At 31.7% G+C, this 21,906-nt stretch overlaps 1 protein-coding gene and 1 long non-coding RNA gene across 3 annotated transcripts in view; one reads left to right on the forward strand and one right to left on the reverse strand.

Annotated features, from left to right (window-relative positions):
- The window catches only part of LOC126743130 (uncharacterized), an 802,914-nt gene that overhangs the window by 387,893 nt on the left and 393,115 nt on the right, over positions 1 to 21,906 (reverse strand). For both annotated transcript variants that reach the window (XM_050450098.1, XM_050450100.1), the window contains one exon: positions 9,676 to 9,817. In XM_050450098.1, coding sequence (XP_050306055.1) covers positions 9,676 to 9,817 — 142 coding nt within the window. The remainder of the gene's footprint in view (positions 1 to 9,675; positions 9,818 to 21,906) is intronic.
- On the forward strand, positions 21,137 to 21,861 carry LOC126743135 (uncharacterized). Its single transcript, XR_007662795.1, has 3 exons — positions 21,137 to 21,312; positions 21,371 to 21,514; positions 21,769 to 21,861. It is a non-coding gene; the product is annotated as an uncharacterized LOC126743135 (long non-coding RNA).

A 21,906-nucleotide genomic window follows, 5' to 3' on the forward strand; every position in this document is an offset into this window, starting at 1 on the left:
TGTCAAAGTTATGTACAAAAAACGTACTCACGTCATTTTCTTATTGTAAAGTTTATAAAAGTTCTTAATAATATTATCAGAATTTACAGAAAAATGTTAAATTTGAAGCAGATTTTCATTGTGTAAATAGTATGTCGTTAAAGTACGTTTTGAATCTTTTTCGTGAAAAACATCCGCAAGTCGAAGTAACAATATCTTCTGCGAAACGACTAATTAAACTTTTTGAGGCCACGGGTAGTGTTGAGATGAAAAAAAAACAGAAAAAGAGATACGATGAAAATGATGCTGCTACAATCCTTGCTTTGAAGTCAATTCGTGAAAATCCTCGGATGTCATTGAGAGCTAGGTCGGCGGTGCTGAACATAAGCAAATCTAAATTTCAAAGAATTTATCATGCCAACAATATTAAAGCATTCAAACCAAGGTACTTAAATACTTTAGAAAACTGCTTTGTTAGGCGATAAAATTTTAGAAAACAGGAATTTTCATAAAAAAATAATATTTTCGGACAAATCTACTTTCACGATAAATGGTGTAATTTCATCCCAAAATTGTCAATTTTTGTCCAATGAAACGCCAAACTTTGAAATCCATAGCAAGAGGCAATATTTTCAAAAAGTCAACGTATGGTGTGCCATATCTTACCATTTAGATATTATTAAACCGTACTTTATTGAAGAATCTCTTAATCAAGAAACGTATCTTCAAATTTTGAAAAGATTTTTTGAAGAATACTTAGAACCTTTACAGGTTGATCAAAGAATAAATCTTTATTTTTAACACGGCTGTCCAGCGCACTTCACTATTCGAGTAGCAGAATGGTTGAATACAACTTTTCCGAATCAATGGATTGGAAATCGCGGCCCAAATGTGTGGCCGCCAAGGTCACCTCTTTTAACCATTTCTGATTCCTACTTATGGGGCCGGCTCAAGCAAATTGTTTATTCCGAGCCATCACCGAAAGACAGGGAATTACTAAAACAAAGAATTCTAGTACTCTCGCTTGTAATTCAATTTCCACTAAAGAAATTTAAAATTCTTTTGAAATGTTTAGGAAAGATATTAAAAAATGTTTCGATAATGGAGGTAACTACATTGAATAAATTTGAAATAGGAAAATAAAATAAATTTTCTTGTTGAATTAGACGTACTATGTACATTTTATTACAAACATATTTTTAAGGATGTTTTGTAACTCTTAGATCAGTGATTTAACTATTAGATAAATAAATTATTTAGTTTTTCTCTAATAATTAAATATGAATAAAAAAATTAATTGGTACACAAAACGTAAAAATTAAAGTTGGCCTATGGTTATGAAATTTCGTATTCGGGCATAATTTTGCATTCTAAACAACTTTTTTTCTATAAACTTTTTTTATATCTTGCCTAGAAATACTATTTTACCTACTCATAAAATTTAAAAAATGCTTGTATTAAGGCATGCTTGATTAAAAAAAATAAAAATATGCTAAATTTTATTTTTTAATCAAGCAGGGCAGGATGCCAAACGGTCAAATTTCAACTACAAAATTTTTTGTCATTTTTACGTATAAATTCGCTCATCGTGGGACACACTGTAGATAAATGTTAATTCATTAGCTATATGTAAGCTAAAAGAGTTGTTTACCTGTTTGCAATTTGAATAGAATTGTTAAGTGATAATACTTCTCGTGCGAACGTTTGTGTTATAAATGATATTTAAGCATTATTAGGAAAAGGAGTAAAATTGTTTGCTGGTTCATGCAAATAAATTTGTAGTACAGAAGGATTTGTGGTTTAAATTTTCAACGCGCTAAATAAAAGTGCCTAAAAGACAGAAGGTTTTCTCCCTCCCAAAACATGATCGGTAATAATTAAAATTCCCTTAATCTCATTATTTCAATGATTTTTAAACAAGGGAATATGTCGTGCTTTGGAACAGAATCTATAAATATTATAAAATTTATAAATATTATTAATTTTTTTGTTTATATAAATTTGTTTTAATCGATATTTCAGTAATTTTCGGAGTGGTTAAAAATTTTCGATAATTTTGTATGAAAGCGTAATTTTCTAAAAACAACATGAGTTGTAAAATATCAATACAATTATTGTTTCGCCAACTAATAATTCTACGATATATACAGGGTGTTTCAGAACTATGGGATCAAACTTCTGGGGGTTGTTCAGTGCAACAGAACAATCCATTTAAGTATAGGAACCCATGTCCGGAAATGCGTCACTACGCCACTACGGCCCTAAGAGGCGTTAAAATTTATAAAAAAACATTAATTACCTAAATAGGATCTGCTGCATTTATTTTTACCTTTTGTACATGGTACCATAACAACAATTGTTTAAAATCAACGCTTATCAATGTCAATTCTCAGTGTCATGTTTAAAAATTTTATAGGTTACAATTTTTAAACATTTATTGCTAATGGAAAACTTTACCAATCAAGAATTGGCGGATATGCATTTGGCATACGGAGCAACAAACTGCAATGCACGAACAGTATCGCGGTTGTATCATGAACGTTATCCCGAACGACAGCATCCTGGATACAAAAAGTTTATTGCGGTTCATCAGCGGCTCACTGAGACAGGCATGTTTAAGACCAAGATGCATGATACTGGTGTTGCTCGAACCGTAAGAACGGTCGAATTTGAAGAAGAGGTACTTCAGCGAGTTGCCGATGAACCATCAAATAGCACACGTGAGGTCGCTAAGAATATGAATACGAGTAACGCTTCTGTCGTGCGGGTACTACACGAGCAACAACTCCATCCTTACCACTTCCAGAAAGTTCAAGGTATGACTGCAGCCAATTATCATAATAGAGTTCACTTTTATCGATGGCTTCTGGATCACATCATTGCATAACCAAATTTTTTACGATATGTTTTGTGGACCGATGAAGCCTCTTTCACAAAAGCCGGTATTTTTAATTGTAGGAATAGCAATGTTTGGGACGAAGAAAATCCTTATGCAATTTTTCCAAGAAACAAAAAAATCAGAATCGTTGGTCTGTCAACGATTCTGAAGTATGGGCAGGCATTGTTGATGATTATTTAATTGGGCCATACCTTCTACCGGAACGGTTAACAGGACCTATTTATCTGCTTTTCTTGGAGGAAGTTCTCCCAGAACTCCTTCAAAATGTTTCACTAAACGTTAGACAGCAAATGTGGTTTCAGCATGACGGAGCGCCGGCTCACTTTGCTGTACAAGTATAGTTCAGTTCAGAGATCTATTAGAATCTTTGATGTACCGCAAATAGTCCGTGTGCCGGTGTTGCTTGTATTGTCACATGACATGCATCTTTAAACCGCAAAATTTTATGTGGAAAGAGTCATAAAGTATTATTCTAAGCGATATTTAATCATTTCATTAAATAAATAAATGTTTTAAGCATTTTTTTAAGAATTTATACATTTGATTTGTAAAATGTGACTGCATGTGCCCACGTACTATTTTGTTAAACGCCTGACCTTAGTCACAGCCACTCAAGCGTGAAAAGTTGCACAGGTCCGGCCTTAAAATTTATTTGTATTTAAAACTTTATTATTTGGGATTTTTGGGTTTAGTTTTATTAAGTTAGAAATTCAGGATAGTTGATAGCAAGATAATATTTAATTTAAATATAAGATTTAAGTACGTTAAATGAGTTTAACCAAAAATTTTAATTTCATAAGTTTAGTTTTTAGCGCCATCAGTCCCTTATAACAAGTCAAGTCTCTTTTCTTTGCAATATGTCAAGTTGGAATAATGTATTGACTACTGTTAACCCACTGCATAGCTTTCATCAAATAGTATTAAACAATTTTAACACTGCTTTTCCTGTTGTCAATATTACGAAACGAAATAGAAAACTAAGTAAGTTACTACGTAACTAAAGTTATTGCCTACTTTAGCCAAGATAGTGGAACGGCTCGTTAAGGTGAGGATGGTTTCATTTTCAAATAGATTTGGCCTATTGAGTTTTCAGCAGTTTGGCTTTCGTGAGTCTGTGAGCACAAATGATGCTATCTTTAGCTTTCTAGAGCACCTGTACAACCGACTGAATGTTGGTGAAGTTGCAGCAGCGGTATTCTGTGACTTGTCCAAGGCATTTGACTGCATGAGTCACAGAGTGCTGCTGATGAAACTGGAGCTCTATGGTTTCAGGGGAACTGCCCTTGAGTGGTTTCGTTTCTACTTATCAAATCGTGTCCAGGCTGTCAACTTTAATGGTGGTATGTCTAAGGAACTTAATATAAATGCGGGTGTTCCGCAAGGATCAGTACTTTGTCTTTTAATTTTTCTTATTTATGTGAACGATCTGCCACAACTGCAGGTAACTGGTGTGCCGATGATACCACCATCCTCTAGCACGACTCTGATGTTTCTCAAATGGAGGCCAATATACGTGCAGATTTGTTAAAAATTAAAGACTGGTGTGATGCAAATTTTTTGACATTTAATGTTTCCAAAACAAATATCCTTAAATGCAATACAAATGATATATGTTTAAATAATGAAGCCATCAACATGCCACCGTTCAGTAAGTTTTTGGGTCTTTCCATAGACAAGTTCCTTAAATTTAAAGACCATATTGTGAATGTATGTAGAAAAGTCTCATCAGGCTGCTACGCCCTAAGGGTTATTGCCACCAGTCTTAATTTCTCCATCGCCAGATCTGCATACTTCGCGATTATCGAGTGGCACCTTCGATATGGAATTTGCTTTTGGGGTTCATGTTCAAATTCACTTTTTAGTTCAGTGTTTGTACTCCAAAAAGGGGCCATTAGATATCTATATAGGGCCAAGCCTCGTGATTCATGTCGCCCGCTTTTTGTAAGTCATAATATTTTAACCCTGTGTTGTATTTTTATTTTGGAAACAGTTTGCTTAGTTTTTAGAAAATATAAATAGGAACTCCACTTAGGAAGCCACTATAATACGCGACAAAACTATTTGTTGAGGCTACCCATTCCTCATTTTGAACTTGTCCGTAGCTCTATCATATATGGAGGTAGAAAGCTGTTTAATAAACTTCCACTAGAAATAAGACAACTTAAGACTGAAAAAAGCCTACGTACAAGGAAGAAAATATTTCTTGCTAGTAAAGCGTACTAAACTATGTAGCAACTAAACTATGATGAATTTTTAAAGATTAGCATTTAAGTATTTTTCAAAGTTTTACTATATAATTTTATTTTATTTTAAATTAGTTTCTCGTTTTTATTCCTTTAATGTACAGTCTATTGGCTTTGTCTACAACTTCTATGTTTATATTGACAATAAAGCATTTTTGAGTTTAATGAGAGAGTAGGTGACAAATTACTTAGGCCCATTTATTCTGTAAATTAAGGCATTAAATAATTACTTTTTGACACAAAAGTGTAAAATGTTTTGGTTTGTCTTCAAATTTTATATATTTCCTTTTTTTGGGAATTGAGATTTATTTTTACATGGTGGTGATTATTAATGGGGATTGTGGCTGCCATATTCAATGTCCTTTATTATAGTTTTTTTTTAATTAATACATATTATGATATATTATTATAATAATATACTCATGAAAATCCCCCATCTCTATATTTAGTACCAACTTTTTTTGATAAAAAGTAATTATGTAGTCAGAAAATTGGAAGTATATTTTTTTAAATAAACTTTTACATTAAAAATCATCTGGCTGTCTATACTTTATGCCTTTAAAAGACACAAGTTTTACTTATAAAAAAAACACACCTTACATCCCTAACGTATTTATTAATTTGTTTGCCTCGTATTTAGTTATTATGCATATTAGGAGAGATTAGATTAAAATTAACAAAAATAAATGCTTATACTAAAAACTAAAAATCTTATACAAAACACTACATTTTAAGTAGGTATACTGGATAATAAAACTACAGTGAGGATACTAAATACTTTTCTAAATTTAACCACTCTTTTGAATCTGGCCCAAAAAATTAATACAAATTTTGTAAATTCTGTTTTTTTGCCATTGTTCTTTAGCAGTTTCTTCCATTAAGGAAGGAAACAGTTTCTCTGTTGCCGCCATGGATTCCAACTTCATCTCGCACATCAGCATATGGATTCTAAAGCATTACATTATATATACTTTATTGTGTCGCTGAAGGACAAACCGGGGCAGTAAGCTGAAAAAAACAAAACTTTAAACTTGTTTAATTAATAAAAATAGGATTTTCTCACTATGGCAAAAAATGGACTTTTTTCCAGAGAATGGAGGAAGCAGCAGTCTTCATGGTGTTGCTGAAGGACAACAGGGGTAGTAAGCTGTAAAAAACAAAATTTTAGATTTGTTTTCTTATTAAAAACAGTGTTTTTCTTACCATAGTAAAACAGGATTTTTCCCAGAGAATGGTGGAAGAAGCAGTCTTTATTGTATCACTGAAGGACAACAGGGGCAGTAAGCTGTAAAAAACAAAATTTTAAACTTGTTTTATTAATAAAAATATGGTTTTCTTACTATGGCAAAAAAGAGACTTTTTTCCCAGAGAATGGAAATTATACATCAATCATAAATGTATCATATCATGTTTCGGCTAAATAATATATGGATCTTTCTTCCTCCCAAATTTTTTTAATTTTCCTCAAATATTCTATACACCTCCTGACAATTCCATTACAGCAGCTCTTTTGTTAACCACCTTAAGCTTAAATCCAAGTTTTATCAGGTATCTCCGCAAGGTTGAGACTGAGAAATGTTTGTCCCTTGCCGATAAGGTGTCTATATGGTCAGAACATCATTGTTTTTGTATTTAGAATATACACCTTTCCTTAGCAATTTGGCAATATCCATGTCAAGTCCCTTTGATTGTCCTGCATCTTTCCCTTTTATTCTGTGTTTAATCCTTTTTTTACAGGCATATTTTACTATAGGGAACCCCTGTTAAAAACGCTATTTTTTGCAAAGCAGTACAATCATTTGTGAACTGAGTATCATTCCTTAGATTGTTATAGATATTTAGATAAATTTGTTCTTTTAAAACTACTCGATTTCCTCTGTAGCTTCTACTTCCCTTGCTTCTTTTTGCTTCCTCAATACTAGAAAATGAACTATCAGAACTATGTAAGTCTAAATCACTGCCCAGATCACTCTTATTGTTTTTATCACAAATGTTATTGTCTTTCTTGTACACCCACGGTCTCCATAAGCCCGCACAAACACTTTCCTCTTCATTTGCCAAATTTTCCTGCCTATTTTTCCAGGGTCGAAACATTTTAAGGTCTTTAGGTATAATACCAAAACAAATCCACAAACACAAATAGAAAAACACTGTTCCTCACAGTAAAAACTGCAAAAAATTTACAGGAATACAGGCCAAATTCTAAATTCTTTACTTTCATAAACGTGTAAAAAGCATAATAAGCAAAACACATCAAATAATAACCTCACATGGCCCCCCTCCCAACTATTAAAGCTGATAAACCCATCCAACAACTATTTTAAAGGCGATAGACCCATCCGTAAAGATCTCTTTAAAAACACGACGAAAATAATACAAAAACGGTCCAAAAATTTATTTGGGTACGGCCCCGTAATTCTTAAATTCAGTGGGATAGAGGAGATACACAATCACTTGCACAGCCTAAAGTAGGAATTGTCAGAACGCAGGTGTTTTATCTTTGTTTAATAGACTGGCTAAAAAGAGGTGACAAGTCTGTGAGTGCTGGAAGTGTTTAAAATATTTTGTAAGATGCTTGGATTTTAGTCCGCGGTCAATTTTTTGATATTATTTTCTTGTGATATTATTTTCTTTCTAAAAATTGACATTTTCGAAAGAAAAATAAAAAATAGTATAAAACATGGGGTTTTACGTATATTTAAAATGATTTCATAGATAGACAATATAAAATTTTGCCATTTAAACATATATATCATGCAACAACAAATATGACATAGGCGCACGGACTAGTTAGTGCGGCATCTGCGACACATCAAAGATTCTAATAGATCTCTGAACTGGACTTTACACGTGTATTTGGCTCAGCGGTTTGGGTACCGTTGGATTGCGAGAGGTGGAGCAGTTTCTTGGCCTCCTAGGTCACCCGATTTAACGTCGCTTGATTTTTTCTTGTGGGGACATGTAAAGTCTTTAGTCTACGAAACTCCAGTAGAATCAGAGCTAGACTTAATTGGACGAATAACAGCAGCATTTGAAATCATTCAAAACGAGGATTAAATTTTTAAAGTAGTCCGCCGAAATCATGTGCGGCGTTTAAATCGGTGTATTGAGGTTGGAGGAAGACATTTTGAACAATTGTTGTGATGGTATCATATACAAAAGGTAAAAATAAATGCATCAGATCCTATTTAGGTAATTAATATTTTTCTAAATTTAAACGCGTCTTAGGGCCGTAGTGGCGTAGTGACACATTTCCGGACATGCGTTCCTATACTCAAATGGATTCTACTGTTGCACTGAACAACCCCTAGAAGTTTTTTTCATTATTACATTTATTAAAAACATTTTCTTTATTATTAGGGAAGTTAAACATCGTTAATAACAAATTAGATTAATGCTGATGAGTTCACAAAATCGTTTGAGCTATTAGCAGTTCCCGACTGAATCGTGTAAAGCAACCTATCAAAAAAGGAAAATACGAAATTTATATTTATATTATTTTATGCAATGTTATTTACAAATGATTTAATAATAAATCTTCTAATATTTAAAAAGATCTATAATTAGGTTTCACCGTTTTTTTCTAACAGTGCATGTATTAGTCTTTCCTAAATCACTTGTTTCCTATGCTATGACCAAATGAGTGAGCCTTAGATGATAGCCATAAACAACTTTTTTTAAAAACATTTTTTTATAGATGCTGCTTTTTATTGACCCAAAAATAAAGAAAATCGTATATTTTTCCAGAGATCTAAAAATGGTAAATATTATATACGATCATATTTTTGACAAATTTCTCAAAATATGAAGTCTATTACTAGTTTTAAAAATAGATTTTATATTTTTTAAAACTCCTGAAAGCTACTAAAAAAAAAATCAAGTGCATCTAAAACTTTTTGAAGCCATAAAAACGAAGTAACTTATTAATATTTTGTTCAATATAATTATTAGCTATTGAAAAAAATTAATTTAAATACATTCTCTATACATTCTTGGCGCCTATACAATACTACTAAATTAACCTTAATAAACCGTAATAATAACCTCCAGTTAATAATTCTGGAAAAACTTAATAAACCTTGTAGGAAATGACAATCAGTAACTTTTAAGCAACCCGAAAGGACTGTGTTATTGTATTTAAATTTAGTTAGAATGTACCGGTCATCCAAACTAGCTAGATTTATCTATAGAATTATCTATCTAAGTTTGCCGCATTGTTTTTAAAGGTAAAGTAATATTTATTCAAATATATTTAAAAATTGAGCAATTAATTTATATATTTTTGATTTGCTCTAATTCATCTTATAGAATATATAAAATTTAATATTTGATTTAATATCCTCTTTTCAGTCGCTTACAGTTGGTTGGACTCATTACTAGATCTCAAATAATGATATCATCCGACACATCTACTGAATGAAAGTCTATAATCTAGAAAGGACCCCGCACCAATCTTATCGACAATGGAAACTAATCAACTTGGCTATCCCTATTGTACATTAACCAAATTTACCCACCTGACCAGGAAACTTTTGAACGTATTTCAAAACTTACCGACGAGGGCATGCTAGTAGTTGCAGCACTGCGAGAGGCCGCAAAATAAGATCGTGCGGCAGCAGATGAATAAGGTGGTCTTGGTCCTCGATCCCAAGGCTCCGAGGTGCTTCGTAGATGTACTATGGAAACATTACTCTTTCTAAAACAAAAAAAAAGAATTAGTTTTAATCTTGTGAAAGACCTGAACATTTCATATAATATAGTATTGTATCAGTATATTTTGGTGGTAAACTTATGTATATCTGTTAAGGCTTACTGCTTGATGTAGAATATTATTTGTTAGTATTGAAGATGATGCGTCTTGGTAATATAGAGGTGAGTTGGTAGAGTAGAAAAATGGCCAAGAGGCTAAAGTTCGCCAATTGCATTCTTTTATTGCATATAGTTTATATAGAAATACTTAAATAAAGACTATATTTATTTATTTCTTTTTAAGACAACGTATTGGAAGTCGGATATTTACCTTTTGGCTTAATAAACATAATTTTTGTGATAGCTATAATTTATAGTCTTGTATAGCTTATACTTTTACTGTTTCGTATCGAAGCATATCTCATTTATTAAAACGAAAGTCGATATTTCTTATGCTACAAAGCTCTAGAAAAGGCAATTGCCCACTACGGTTTTCTCCTATTATTTCATATACAAGAAATTACTAATACGAACAGTCGGAAACTCAGGAACTAACACGTAACAATTATTTCGCTCAATAATCAACCTTTTATCACTAAAATCAACTAGAAGTTAATAAAAGATTTTTAAGTAAATTCCGTATTTTATAAAAAAATCTTATTAAAAATGGATAACAAACGTGGATAGTTTCAATGTTTATTTAAGTTAAATTGGAACCTTCGGGTATTTACTTTCAACAAATCTGTCGGCTGCAAGCCCGCTAAAGTATAACATAGAGAAATTGCATATTTAAGGCTTTATGAGATATTTGCAACAGGATCAAAAACTCAGTTATCTACATTTTCGGGGATAACTGAGTATTTGATTAAATTGGGAAGGAAGGACCTTTTTTCAAACCTAAAAAAGATTAATTTGAATAATATTCATCAATCTCTTTATCTCACCAATCTTTCTACCTCCACTCCTGCAGAATATTTCATTCTTTCCATGACTGTATTTAGATGAAATTTATTATAATAAACTACCCACCATTAACTCACTTTATCAATGCGAGCTTGAAAGATGTAGTGGGTGGCTTAAATTCGAGCTTTAGCATTAGGTTCTCGGAATCCGTAAAAGATTAAGGTACGATTATTGTAAACTTAAAAGTAATATAATATATTTGTTTTGTAATATAAAAGAATTCAATTACATTCGGATATAAGAGGAAAATGCAAAATTGCATATTTGAATGAAAATATCCTAGCAATATTAAGAAATATGTGAAAATAACTTTTCTATGATTATTTTCCTTTCCAAATGACGATATTTTCAAATTTAATATCTAATGGCTTAATAACTTTTAAAATGTTTTAGTTTTTTTATAGAATGAACACATTATGAAAAAGCTAGCGTACTTAGGAAATAAAAATAATAATTAAAAATAAAGTACCTTTTTTGGTACCGATATAAACTAAAGAAAAAATATAATAATATTTGTCAAGCACAGATAAGAGTAATGTAATTTTAATTTTTTCTTAGATCTTACGGACAATATGTAGTCTGAATATTGTCTTTTAATCTGATTTAGAAATCAAACGTATTGTGGCTTAAAGAGACCAATGTGACAAAGATGACAAAAACGCAAAGTCAGTGGTCTCAGTTATCTAAGGCTACAAACATAGTGGAACGACGAGGCTAGAGGCACAGCGACGAGGTAAGCGACGATATAAGCGACGTGGCAGGAGACATACACATAGTAAGGAGACAGAAGTCGCGATTAATTGCGACTCTTTAAATTCAATTTAGTCAAAACAATGTTTTCCGACAGTGAAGATGAAATTTTATTTGACAATGCCGCGCTTCGCGGACTTATTCTAATAAGAGGTTTAAACAGAACTTGCTCTGTACATCCCATTAATAAATCGCGCAAACGATTTGGGCAGTACCATACACTATTTTTTGAACTCAAGCAGCATCCAGACCGATTTTTCGAGTACTTGAGAATGGATATTGCTACTTTTAACTATATTTTAGAAAAAGTGTCTCCATGTCTACAAATAAATTGGACAAACTACAATAAACAACCCATTGGACCGGAAGAGAGGTTGGTTATTACTTTAAGGTAAGTTGAATGTATATTTTTGTACAAAAAACATAATATTTATTAAGTATTACAACTAAACAGGTCAATTAACATAACATCTTAAACACTGGAAAAAATTAACAAAAATAAACTAAGTAGAAATATTCTTTTTGGTAAAAACATAAAACGAAAGATTCAGTAGGAGTTGGCGTTCTGGTTGATCGGATAATCGAAGGTTCGATTCCTTGATTCCGATTCATTTGATTAGTATAGCCATAAGCATATCTCTGAACCAGATCTTGAACGCCTCTATTTCTAAAATGCAAAATGTTGTTATCCGTAATTTTTCTCGCGTGTGGTAGTAGACTCTTAAAAAATGACAGATGATCATCTTCTTTGGTTTCATTTATGTTTGCCCTCTTTGTTCTAATAAACTCCAATTTCTGTTCCTCGATGGCCTATAAAGCGTCAACATTATTTTTTCTTTTACGGAGTCGCCCCTTTAAAACTGTTCGAGGTTCAGCAAAATGACTTGACGTGCCTGTAGATGAATCCTCAGTGTTTTCGGAAGCAACAGAAGCAGGTGTCAATGGCTCGACATTCACGGGATCTTGTACATCGTCTATTGTTTCCGTCTCCACTCTATCGTTATCAGAATTCACATCAGATTGCACGTCCGTAGCAAGCGATTCATCCAAAGAATCTACCAAATTTCCCGTTGCTTGTCGAGGCCTAAATTGATCCTTTAAGAATAACAAACTTTTAAAATAGGGCCAGTGGGATTTAATTGCAATGTCCCCTGGATCACCAGACCGTGGAATGGGAAGTTTTTTCAGTTCTCTTCTGAAATAATCTCTTAAATTTTTTCATTTAGTTTGGGCCACCTTCACTGCAAAAAAATTGAAATTTAAGTTACGAATAAGCTATTTTTAACATTGATTTTTGTTTCAGAAGTGGTTCATTCTAGCATTAGTGTTAAAATAAAATAGAACACAGCCTAATCACTGACACTAACTAAAATTTTATTATTTTTTATTGCAGATATTGTGCTACAGGGGAATATAAATAATATATAATAAATATTGTTCAAAAGCCATCATTCACTTTTCGCATGGGAGCTACAACAGTTGGATCAATTGTTAAAGAAACTGTTAACGCGGTATGGAATATATTACAGCCAATACACTTGCCAGTTCCAACACAGTATGATTTCATTAAAATCAGTGAAGATTACATGAAAATCTGGAATTTTCCCAATTGCTTAGGTGCATTGGATGGCAAGCACGTAAAAATTAAATGTCCCAGTCATTCAGGAAGCATGTTCTTTAATTATAAAAAATTCTTCTCGATCGTTCTTCAAGCAGTCTGTGATGTAAATTATCGCTTTACTGTAATAGAGGTGGGAGGATATGGACGACAATCCGATGGGGGTACTTTTCAAAGTTCGGCTTTCTCTAAATTACTTTCAAAGAAACAATTAAATGTACCAACTGAAGAGTCTCTACCACATACGCAAATTCGAATGCCATTTGTTTTCATAGCCGATGAAGCATATCCACTACAAGAAAACTTGCTTAAACCCTATAGTAGACAAACTCTGAATCCTGAAAGGCAGTACTTTAACCAGCGATTATCTAGAGCTAGGAAGACGATTGAATGTTCATTTGGTATAATATATGCAAAATGGAGAATATTATCGAAAGCCATAGAAACAAACGAACAACTCGCCGACATTACAATTAAGGCAATTTGTCTTTTACATAATATTATCATGGATAAAGAGGGTTTCGAAAGGCATTTAAAATTGGTCACAGAAAGTCCTGCAAATAATAATTTTACAAGACCCAATTGGAATGCAAGAGGTCGGGTTCCCAATCCAGCAATTTTTATTCGTGACACATTTAAAGATTACCTAAATAATTTCCCTATTCAATATGAGTGACTCTGTATATAAAATAAAGGTATGTACTTAAAATTTACTTGCCTGTTATTCCACATTCTGTAGCTACTTGTGACCAAAGCTCATCTAATACATAACGGTTTTTATGATCTGGATGAGAAGCATTCCATAATGCACGCCTGTTGAACACGCAGGTTATTATGTTTACTTGCTCAGCCATTGCGTATATGCTGTACCAACAAACAACCTTTTCTAAACCAAAACATGCAAAAACCAATCAAAACCGTCCCGTATCAACGCGACAATAAATGCAAATTTTATGTCGACGCGCACCGCGTCGCTTTTCTCGTCGCCTAGTACCGCGTCGATCTCTTTTTTATGTTCGGTTCATTACAATACACGATGAAATAAAAGCCGCGTCGCTTACCTCGTCGCTGTGCCTCTAGCCTCGTCGTTCCACTATGTTTGTACCCTAATTTGACATTTCTTATGCAAGAAAAAAAAGATAGACCTATTTCTAGCACTATTACAAAATATATTCAATCTAGTATAGTAGCGTTAATTGAATATTTAGGTCCAAATATTCAATCAACGATAGTAGTAACCGGCAAGTAGTTTTTAGTAAATTAATTGCTTAATCCATCGCGCATTAATGGACTAAGCTAAGAATATTATTTTTTGCTTCTTTTAGAGTGAGTAATTGTTGTGCTATCTAAATTTGTGGTCGTAAAAAAATTATAGTCTATAATATGAAGAAAATAAGCAAAATTCTATTTTAATAATTTAATTAATTTAAACTAAAATTCTTGATCCGCACTTCTTATATAATATTCTACTTGAGTTTATGCAGATATTCGAAATATTTTATAATACACAAAAACATTTTATTTAGCGTGAAATTAGCATATCTGTTTTGGTATCTCTATGACTCCAATAATGATGCATCTGGAACGTTATTAAAAAAAAAACATTCTCATTTGCTTTTTATAAAATAATTTTCTTAGGCCCTTTCCGACTTAGGTCGGATGATGCCATCAGTAGAGTGCGATAAAAATAAAAATAAAGACTACAACAGATTTACCAGCATGATAACAGATTAAACCATTATCTTTTTAATGAGGAAACTCTATATGATGAAACTTAAGGGACGCGAATCAAGAGAAAAAATTTCTTATATGTTTCAATATAAGTTGAGAAACAGAACAAATAATACTGGTACATTCTTAAAATATTTCTATTGACATGCTTCTGATAATTGTTACTTTAAATGCAAAGGCAATCATGAAATAAAAGGAAAGGATACTAATAAATTTGGAATACTTTCTATCTATATTTTACTTAGATCAATTTTATAAAGTTAATATCTTTTGGTTTCTAAAGGAACTCTTTGGCAATCTAAATATATAAAAATGAATCCATATTTTCTTTGGTCATTAAATAACTTGAAAATGACTTTACCGATTTGATTAATTTTTTTTTCTTAAAATGTATTTTAGTTTGTAGAAGGATATTATAGAATAAACCATCAGGAAAATTGCACCAGATTTTGGAAATTTGCAAAAAAATTAAAAATGCCTTGCGCGACATCTGTCGGGTTCGATTAGAATAAGACAGTCTAAAGAAATCTATCAGTCAAAGTAATTTAAGAAATAAAAAATAGATGGCGCTTGGGTGGCAGTAGGTGACCTAAAATATTAAAAATAGATGGCGCTTTCAGCAATTTCTATTTAGCATGCATGCATTCTGAGTATATACATAATAAGTCAGTTTTTCGCGTTTGACAGTTGCTTTTAATGCTTTGCGTCATTCGAAAGAAAAGTGTATTTGTTTAGCGAGTTATTTTCAAGTTTGTTTAGCGAGTTTGAGTTTTCTTCTTAGTTTAGCTTAGTGAAACTTTTTAGTTTGTTGAGTGCAACAGTGGTTGTTTAGTGTTTAAAGACAAATTATAAACAGGGTGGCAGTAGGTGACATAAAATATTAAAAATTTTATCAGGTCTTAGACTTTTAATAGACTACGTGGTATGCGTAAGTTATATGTAGAAACATGTTTTAGGGATTATTTATTTGACATATAATTCTCAAAAATGCCAATAACTCGATGAACCAACTTAAGTCGTAGAACGCGAAATGCTGCAAGCCAACAGCCTATACGGGCAAGTCAAACCAACGAGCAACGTGAGATGCGAAATGAAGTTGAAAAGAATAGATGGAATAGGAATAACTAAGAACGTAGGAACGTTCCGTTCAGGTTTAATCCAAATCGAGGTTGGTACCGCCTCCAGACCCACTATATTCATTAGTTTCCGGAAATCATCCAGATTCAAAACATTTTTTAAATAATATCCAGCAATATAATAATTGCTTTCAAATGACGTCACCAACCAAAACGAGTGTTTTTATTTGCGTTTACTGTTATTTAATCAATGTTCGTGGACCAACATCATTCCAACATCTGCGAACTATTAATGGTCTATTATGCGGCACATACAGAAAAGCCTGTCAACTTATGGGATTACTAAAAAATAATACTCATTGGCACCACACTCTGGAAGATGCTGTAGTTTCATCAAATGCTAAACAAATACGAACATTTTTTTCTATAATTTTGTCTACATGCTTCCCATCAACGCCAATTGATCTGTGGAACAAATATAACTATCATATGGCCGAAGATATATTGCATCAGATGCGACTTAGGATCTCGAATGCAGATTTGCAAATGAACGAAGAAATTAAAAATGAAGCATTAATTTTAATTGAGGACATGTGCTTGATGCTTACCAACAAAAGGTTAATACAATTAGGAATGATAGGTCCCAATCGCCCAATGCACGACGCATTTAATTAAGAGTTAAGACGCGAAACCGAATATGATTCTGAGGCATTGACGGAAATAGTTCAACGAAACGTTCCCCTATTAAATCAACAACAAAAACATGCCTATGATACGCTGATGAGAGTAATCAACGATGAAACTGGGGGACTGTTTTTCTTAGATGCTCGTGGTGGAACTGGACAAAAAATTTTAATCTCATTAATTTTGGCAGCGATTCGATCGCAAAATGGAATTGCACTCGCACTTGCTTCATCAGGTATTGCACCTACGTTGTTAGAAGGCGGTCGAGCAGCTCATTCAGCACTCAAGTTACCGTTAAACATGAATTATCGAAACTCCAACTTGCAACATTGCTTGCAACTTGTGCGATGGCCAAAGTCTTACAACAAAACAAATTAATCGTTTGGGATAAATGCACAATGGCAAACAAAAAATCTCTGGAGGCATTAGACCGCACAATGCAAAATTTACGACACAACCAGAACCGGTTTGGTGGTGCGATGATTCTATTGGCAGGTGATTTTCGACAAACATTGCCGGTAATGCCACGATCAACACCAGCCGCCGAACTTAATGCATGTTTGAAGTCGTCAAATTTATGGAAGTATGTCAAAACACTTAAATTAAATATAAACATGCGAGTCGAATTGCAGAACGATCAATCTGAAGAAGCTTTTTTAAAACAATTGCTTGATATTGGTAATGGCAAAATTCCAGTAGACACATCGTCGGGATACATTAACTTCCCTCCCAATTTTTGTAACTTTGTTGAATCAAAAACCGAACTTATCGAGAAGGTGTTCCCAAATATTGTTCAAAATTATAAAAACCATGATTGGTTAAGTGAACGAGTTATATTGGCTGCGAAAAAAGTTGATGTCAACGAAATAAATTTTGAAATTCAAAATAAGAATGCAGGCGATCTTATGACTTATAAATCCATTCATTCTGTTACCAACCAAGATGATGTCGTTAATTCCAGCGAATTTTTAAATTCGCTGGAAATACCCGGACTTCCACCTCATAATCTGCAATTAAGAGTCGGATTTTAAGCTTAAGATTAAATATAATTAATTATAATAAGATTTTAAGCGGATGCAATTTCCTGTGCGACTTGCATTTGCAATGACGATGAATAAATCGCAAGGGCAATCATTAAATGTTTGTGGCAGAAATTAAGGAAATCCATGTTTTTCACATGGTCAATTGTATGTGGCCTGCTCCCGTATTGGAAAACCTTCTACATTATTTATTTTCGCTCCAGGAAAGAAAACTAACAATGTTGTGTATCAAAAAGCGTTACAATAAATATTTACTAGCTTTTTGTGATATTGTTTTGATTTTTTTATTAAATTGTTAGGTATTAACTACGGCGGTACGAAGTTCGCCGGGTCAGCTAGTATATAGTATATAAAGCGAGAAATATTCGATACAAAATATGTTAGACAAACTACTACTAACTATTAATTTCCTTCCTCTTACCAAACTTTGATAAAAGTAATATTGTTTGCTTTAAATCAGACACATTTGTTAATCGCATACTCTTCCGGCAATTATTCTAAAATAAATTGCCTTTAATATAAGTTTTTTGCCTTAATTCTTAACCTAACTACTTTTACTTAACTTGTTCAAACAGTTTTAAGTGCTATTTTTTAGCACCTTACATGTATTTGTTTTATGGTTGATATGCAGTCAAAGTTATTTTTGATGAATCGAGAAATGTATGGCAAAAAATATTAACTATAACATTATGGAATATTGGATTTGATTCTGGAACTGTGCAGCCATATTTATAACCAAAAAACTTGCTGTTAGATATGTTAATCTCAGAAAAGGAATATATAAATATTAAAATCTTGCTTATACATCTTGCCTTTTGCTATTCCCCACTTATATGATCTATAAAAGTATAAAGATATATGTATAATCATATTCGTAGTGGTATTAAGGTTTTAAAAGAAAAGTTCTACTTCTACAAGCGGAGTGATTTTATACGAGTTTGTAAATTTTTACTGATAATGTTTGGTGTATTTTTTGTTTTTTATTGTTAATAAATTATCATTTAATTTTTTTATTATAGAATTTATGTTATTTAGTTAACCTTAGTAATTTTATGATTGCTAATTTGAATGTTTAATAGTTTATTTAAAATAATTTTTAGTCGGACTAACTTTGGGTTGATTGAGGTTGATTTTTTTTTGGCCATTAATTATGTTTCTATTAATGATTCTATTATATCATATTTTGATTTAATTTCACTAATATAAGGAAATAAATAACTAAACTCATCATAACATATAAATTTAATATAAATTTATGATTTTTTATCTGTTCTGGCTGTTTCCTTGATTTTGCTTTCATTTTACGTATAGTCGAGAATATATATCAAGGTTCATGCAGTATCAAAGCTCATGCTTTCTACCAGTCAGAGCTATGTTTCCACCTATATGCTGTTTATATGTTTTCTCTTATTCTTTGAAATATTATCAAAAAAATTACCAAAATAAATAAATTATGGATAACATCCACTGCTACTGACAGACAGGATAATATCCTATGGAAATCATAATTGTATACCCCTGCACCTTCGGTACCTTAGACATGTCATCCATACATTAATATTTTATCAAGACAGTCTTATAGCTACTGAACTACATAGGCTTCTTTAAAGAGTGACAAAAAGCTTGCTTTCTTGATAAAATCAATTTTTGATTTAATGAAACTAACAGTTTTTAGATCTAGCCATTATAAATATCTTGATTCTAGATTAAACTTTGTAAAAATTAACCTGCTAGATTAAACTAAGAGGTTAATTTACATAAAAAATCATTTTACAAAAAAGCTCTTATCAAGTTAAGGATGTGAGGATTATTATAAACAAATCCAAAATTGTATTAATTATTTCAGATGCCTAAAAAGTTTATTGAAATTTCACTTCATTAATCTGTCTGTATAATAAGTTGTCATTTAACGTTTTAACTAACCATTTGTGGATGCGCGAAAAAATAAGTTTTAACTGATTATTACCCTCTATAATAAGTTGTTTAAATGATTTTAATCCTTTTATCCGCTTACCCGAGTAAACTAAACACATAATGAAGTCGACGAATTTAAAAACGCTTAGAACATTGAAAGGCTAGAATTAGTAAACAACAACTTTGTTTGAGTCCAACATGTGCACAGGGGCAAGAGGGGTGTTTTGTTTACAAACATATTTGCCGATTCTCTGTTGCCAAGTCGACGCAAATTTCCAACGGAGGAAATTTTTAGCTATATTTTAACAACCGTTATAACGTTAATTTAACTTATTTGTGTTGTATTTTATAGGAAAATTTAAAATAAAAAGTATAAATACTACAATTAACCTATTTTAAGAATAAATATAATATCCTTAAGCCAAAAAAAAACAGAATTATTAACATTATTATCCCTAAAACTGCTTCTAAAAAATTTGAAGCGACAACACCGAAGCTGAAGCGCCTGAGCCATACGCGTAGTGTCATCTGTCAAACAGCTTTTTGTTTATTTTCGGGATTCGTGTATTTTCTTTAATTTTCGGTTTCAAAAGGAAAAAGGCCACATTTTAGTGTTTTTTTAAATTACTAGGATGGGAAAAACTTGTGTCGTTTGTGCCGCATCATGATAAAAAGGTGATTCAAGCCGATCTTTTCACAAGTAAGTACCGATACTTTCATAACATCACATCATGGGGTAACCATCATCATAAACGTAGAATAGGGGATCTTATAGATAAACCTAATAAAAACGTGAAAAATGAAAGTGTGCGTAAAATACCAAAATATTTATATTTTTAAATCTAAATATTTTTTTGAACATATTCATCTATCAATAGGCTATAAAAAATATAAAACTAGAATTTTGTCCCTGGTTTTATAACAGGATTTTATGTTTTTTTTTGTTGTTTTGACAGAAAGAAGGCATACCTAATACCCATGTACCTATCTATGTATAGTTATGTTTTTTTAATATAGACATTAGGTAGATAGATGAAATTATTAATTTTTTATTGCCTTTAAAGAATTTTGAAATTTATTTAGATATTGATATCTATGTATAAAGCTAATTTTGTCTTTCCCTAAAGTTTGGTCGATAATTTTTTTTTTTGTTTTATCACATTGCAACTTACAATTATATATATAGTAATTGGCACCACATATTAATTCATTACTGTAATTTTTTTTGCTTTTTGAATAAATATCAAATACTTATCATAGATTGCCTAATATATGCCCAAAGGGAACAATGGATTTCATTAATGGAAATCAACACAATTAAACAGAACATATTTGTTTGTTCAGATCACATCCTTAGAAGTGATTTCTTATATAAGGAAGATAATATTATCAGTAGCCAGACTTTATTAAAAAAATCAGCTCTACCTCAAAGGTAATTTTTTTGAAAATATATTTTTCTAGTATAAAAAAATTGTCAAAAAAACGATTAGTGTTACTCATATAAGCTTTATTTATACCTAATACTTATTAAATTAGGTATGTATGTAAAACTATTTTTTACTAGGATTTCTGATGCACTGGTTAAAAATACAGCAGCCAATAATTCAGTTAATTTACCAAGTGATTTACCCTTCAAAGCTGCAGGGGTAGCTTTCCTGAAGAGTGCAAAAACTTCTTTAGCTTCCAAAATGGTATATAGTACAAACAGTAAAGCTAATATAGACAAGTATGGATAATTAAAATAGATTAATATTCTTGATACACCAAATTTTGTATAATTACAGATCTGATCATTCATCATCAACAATAACTGCATCTGAGATTAATAGCTCTACAGTAACCGTGGGGTCTAGGTCAACAATTACTATTTCTCATCCAAGCCGTTTTTGTTTAACTGCTACACATTCCCTGACTCTGCCAAGGAAAAGGTAAAAATACACTCAAAATAGACTACTAGTTTTATGCCATGTATCATCCTATTCTATATATCTTATTTAAAAGTGATATAGTATTTTATTGTGTTATATTTGTTTAATTAAATGCAATTAATCAAATGTCTGATATTACAAAGATTCTTTATAATAACATAAATTTTATTGATCAATTGGACTATTATAATACATTTTTTTAATTTTTTCTTTTTAATTTTGGTAATACTATATTTTTATGTATATTATTCTAGGGTAAAATCAAAATGATATCCTGAGGACCTAAGCACTGATGATTCCACCGTTTCAAAAGCTAAATCACTTGTTACCAAATTATGGAAAAAAAATAAATAACAAAAAAATAAAATTTGAAGATTGCAATAAACAAATTT

The sequence above is a fragment of the Anthonomus grandis genome, chromosome 12, assembly GCF_022605725.1.
Source record: "Anthonomus grandis grandis chromosome 12, icAntGran1.3, whole genome shotgun sequence".
NCBI lineage: Eukaryota > Metazoa > Arthropoda > Insecta > Coleoptera > Curculionidae > Anthonomus > Anthonomus grandis.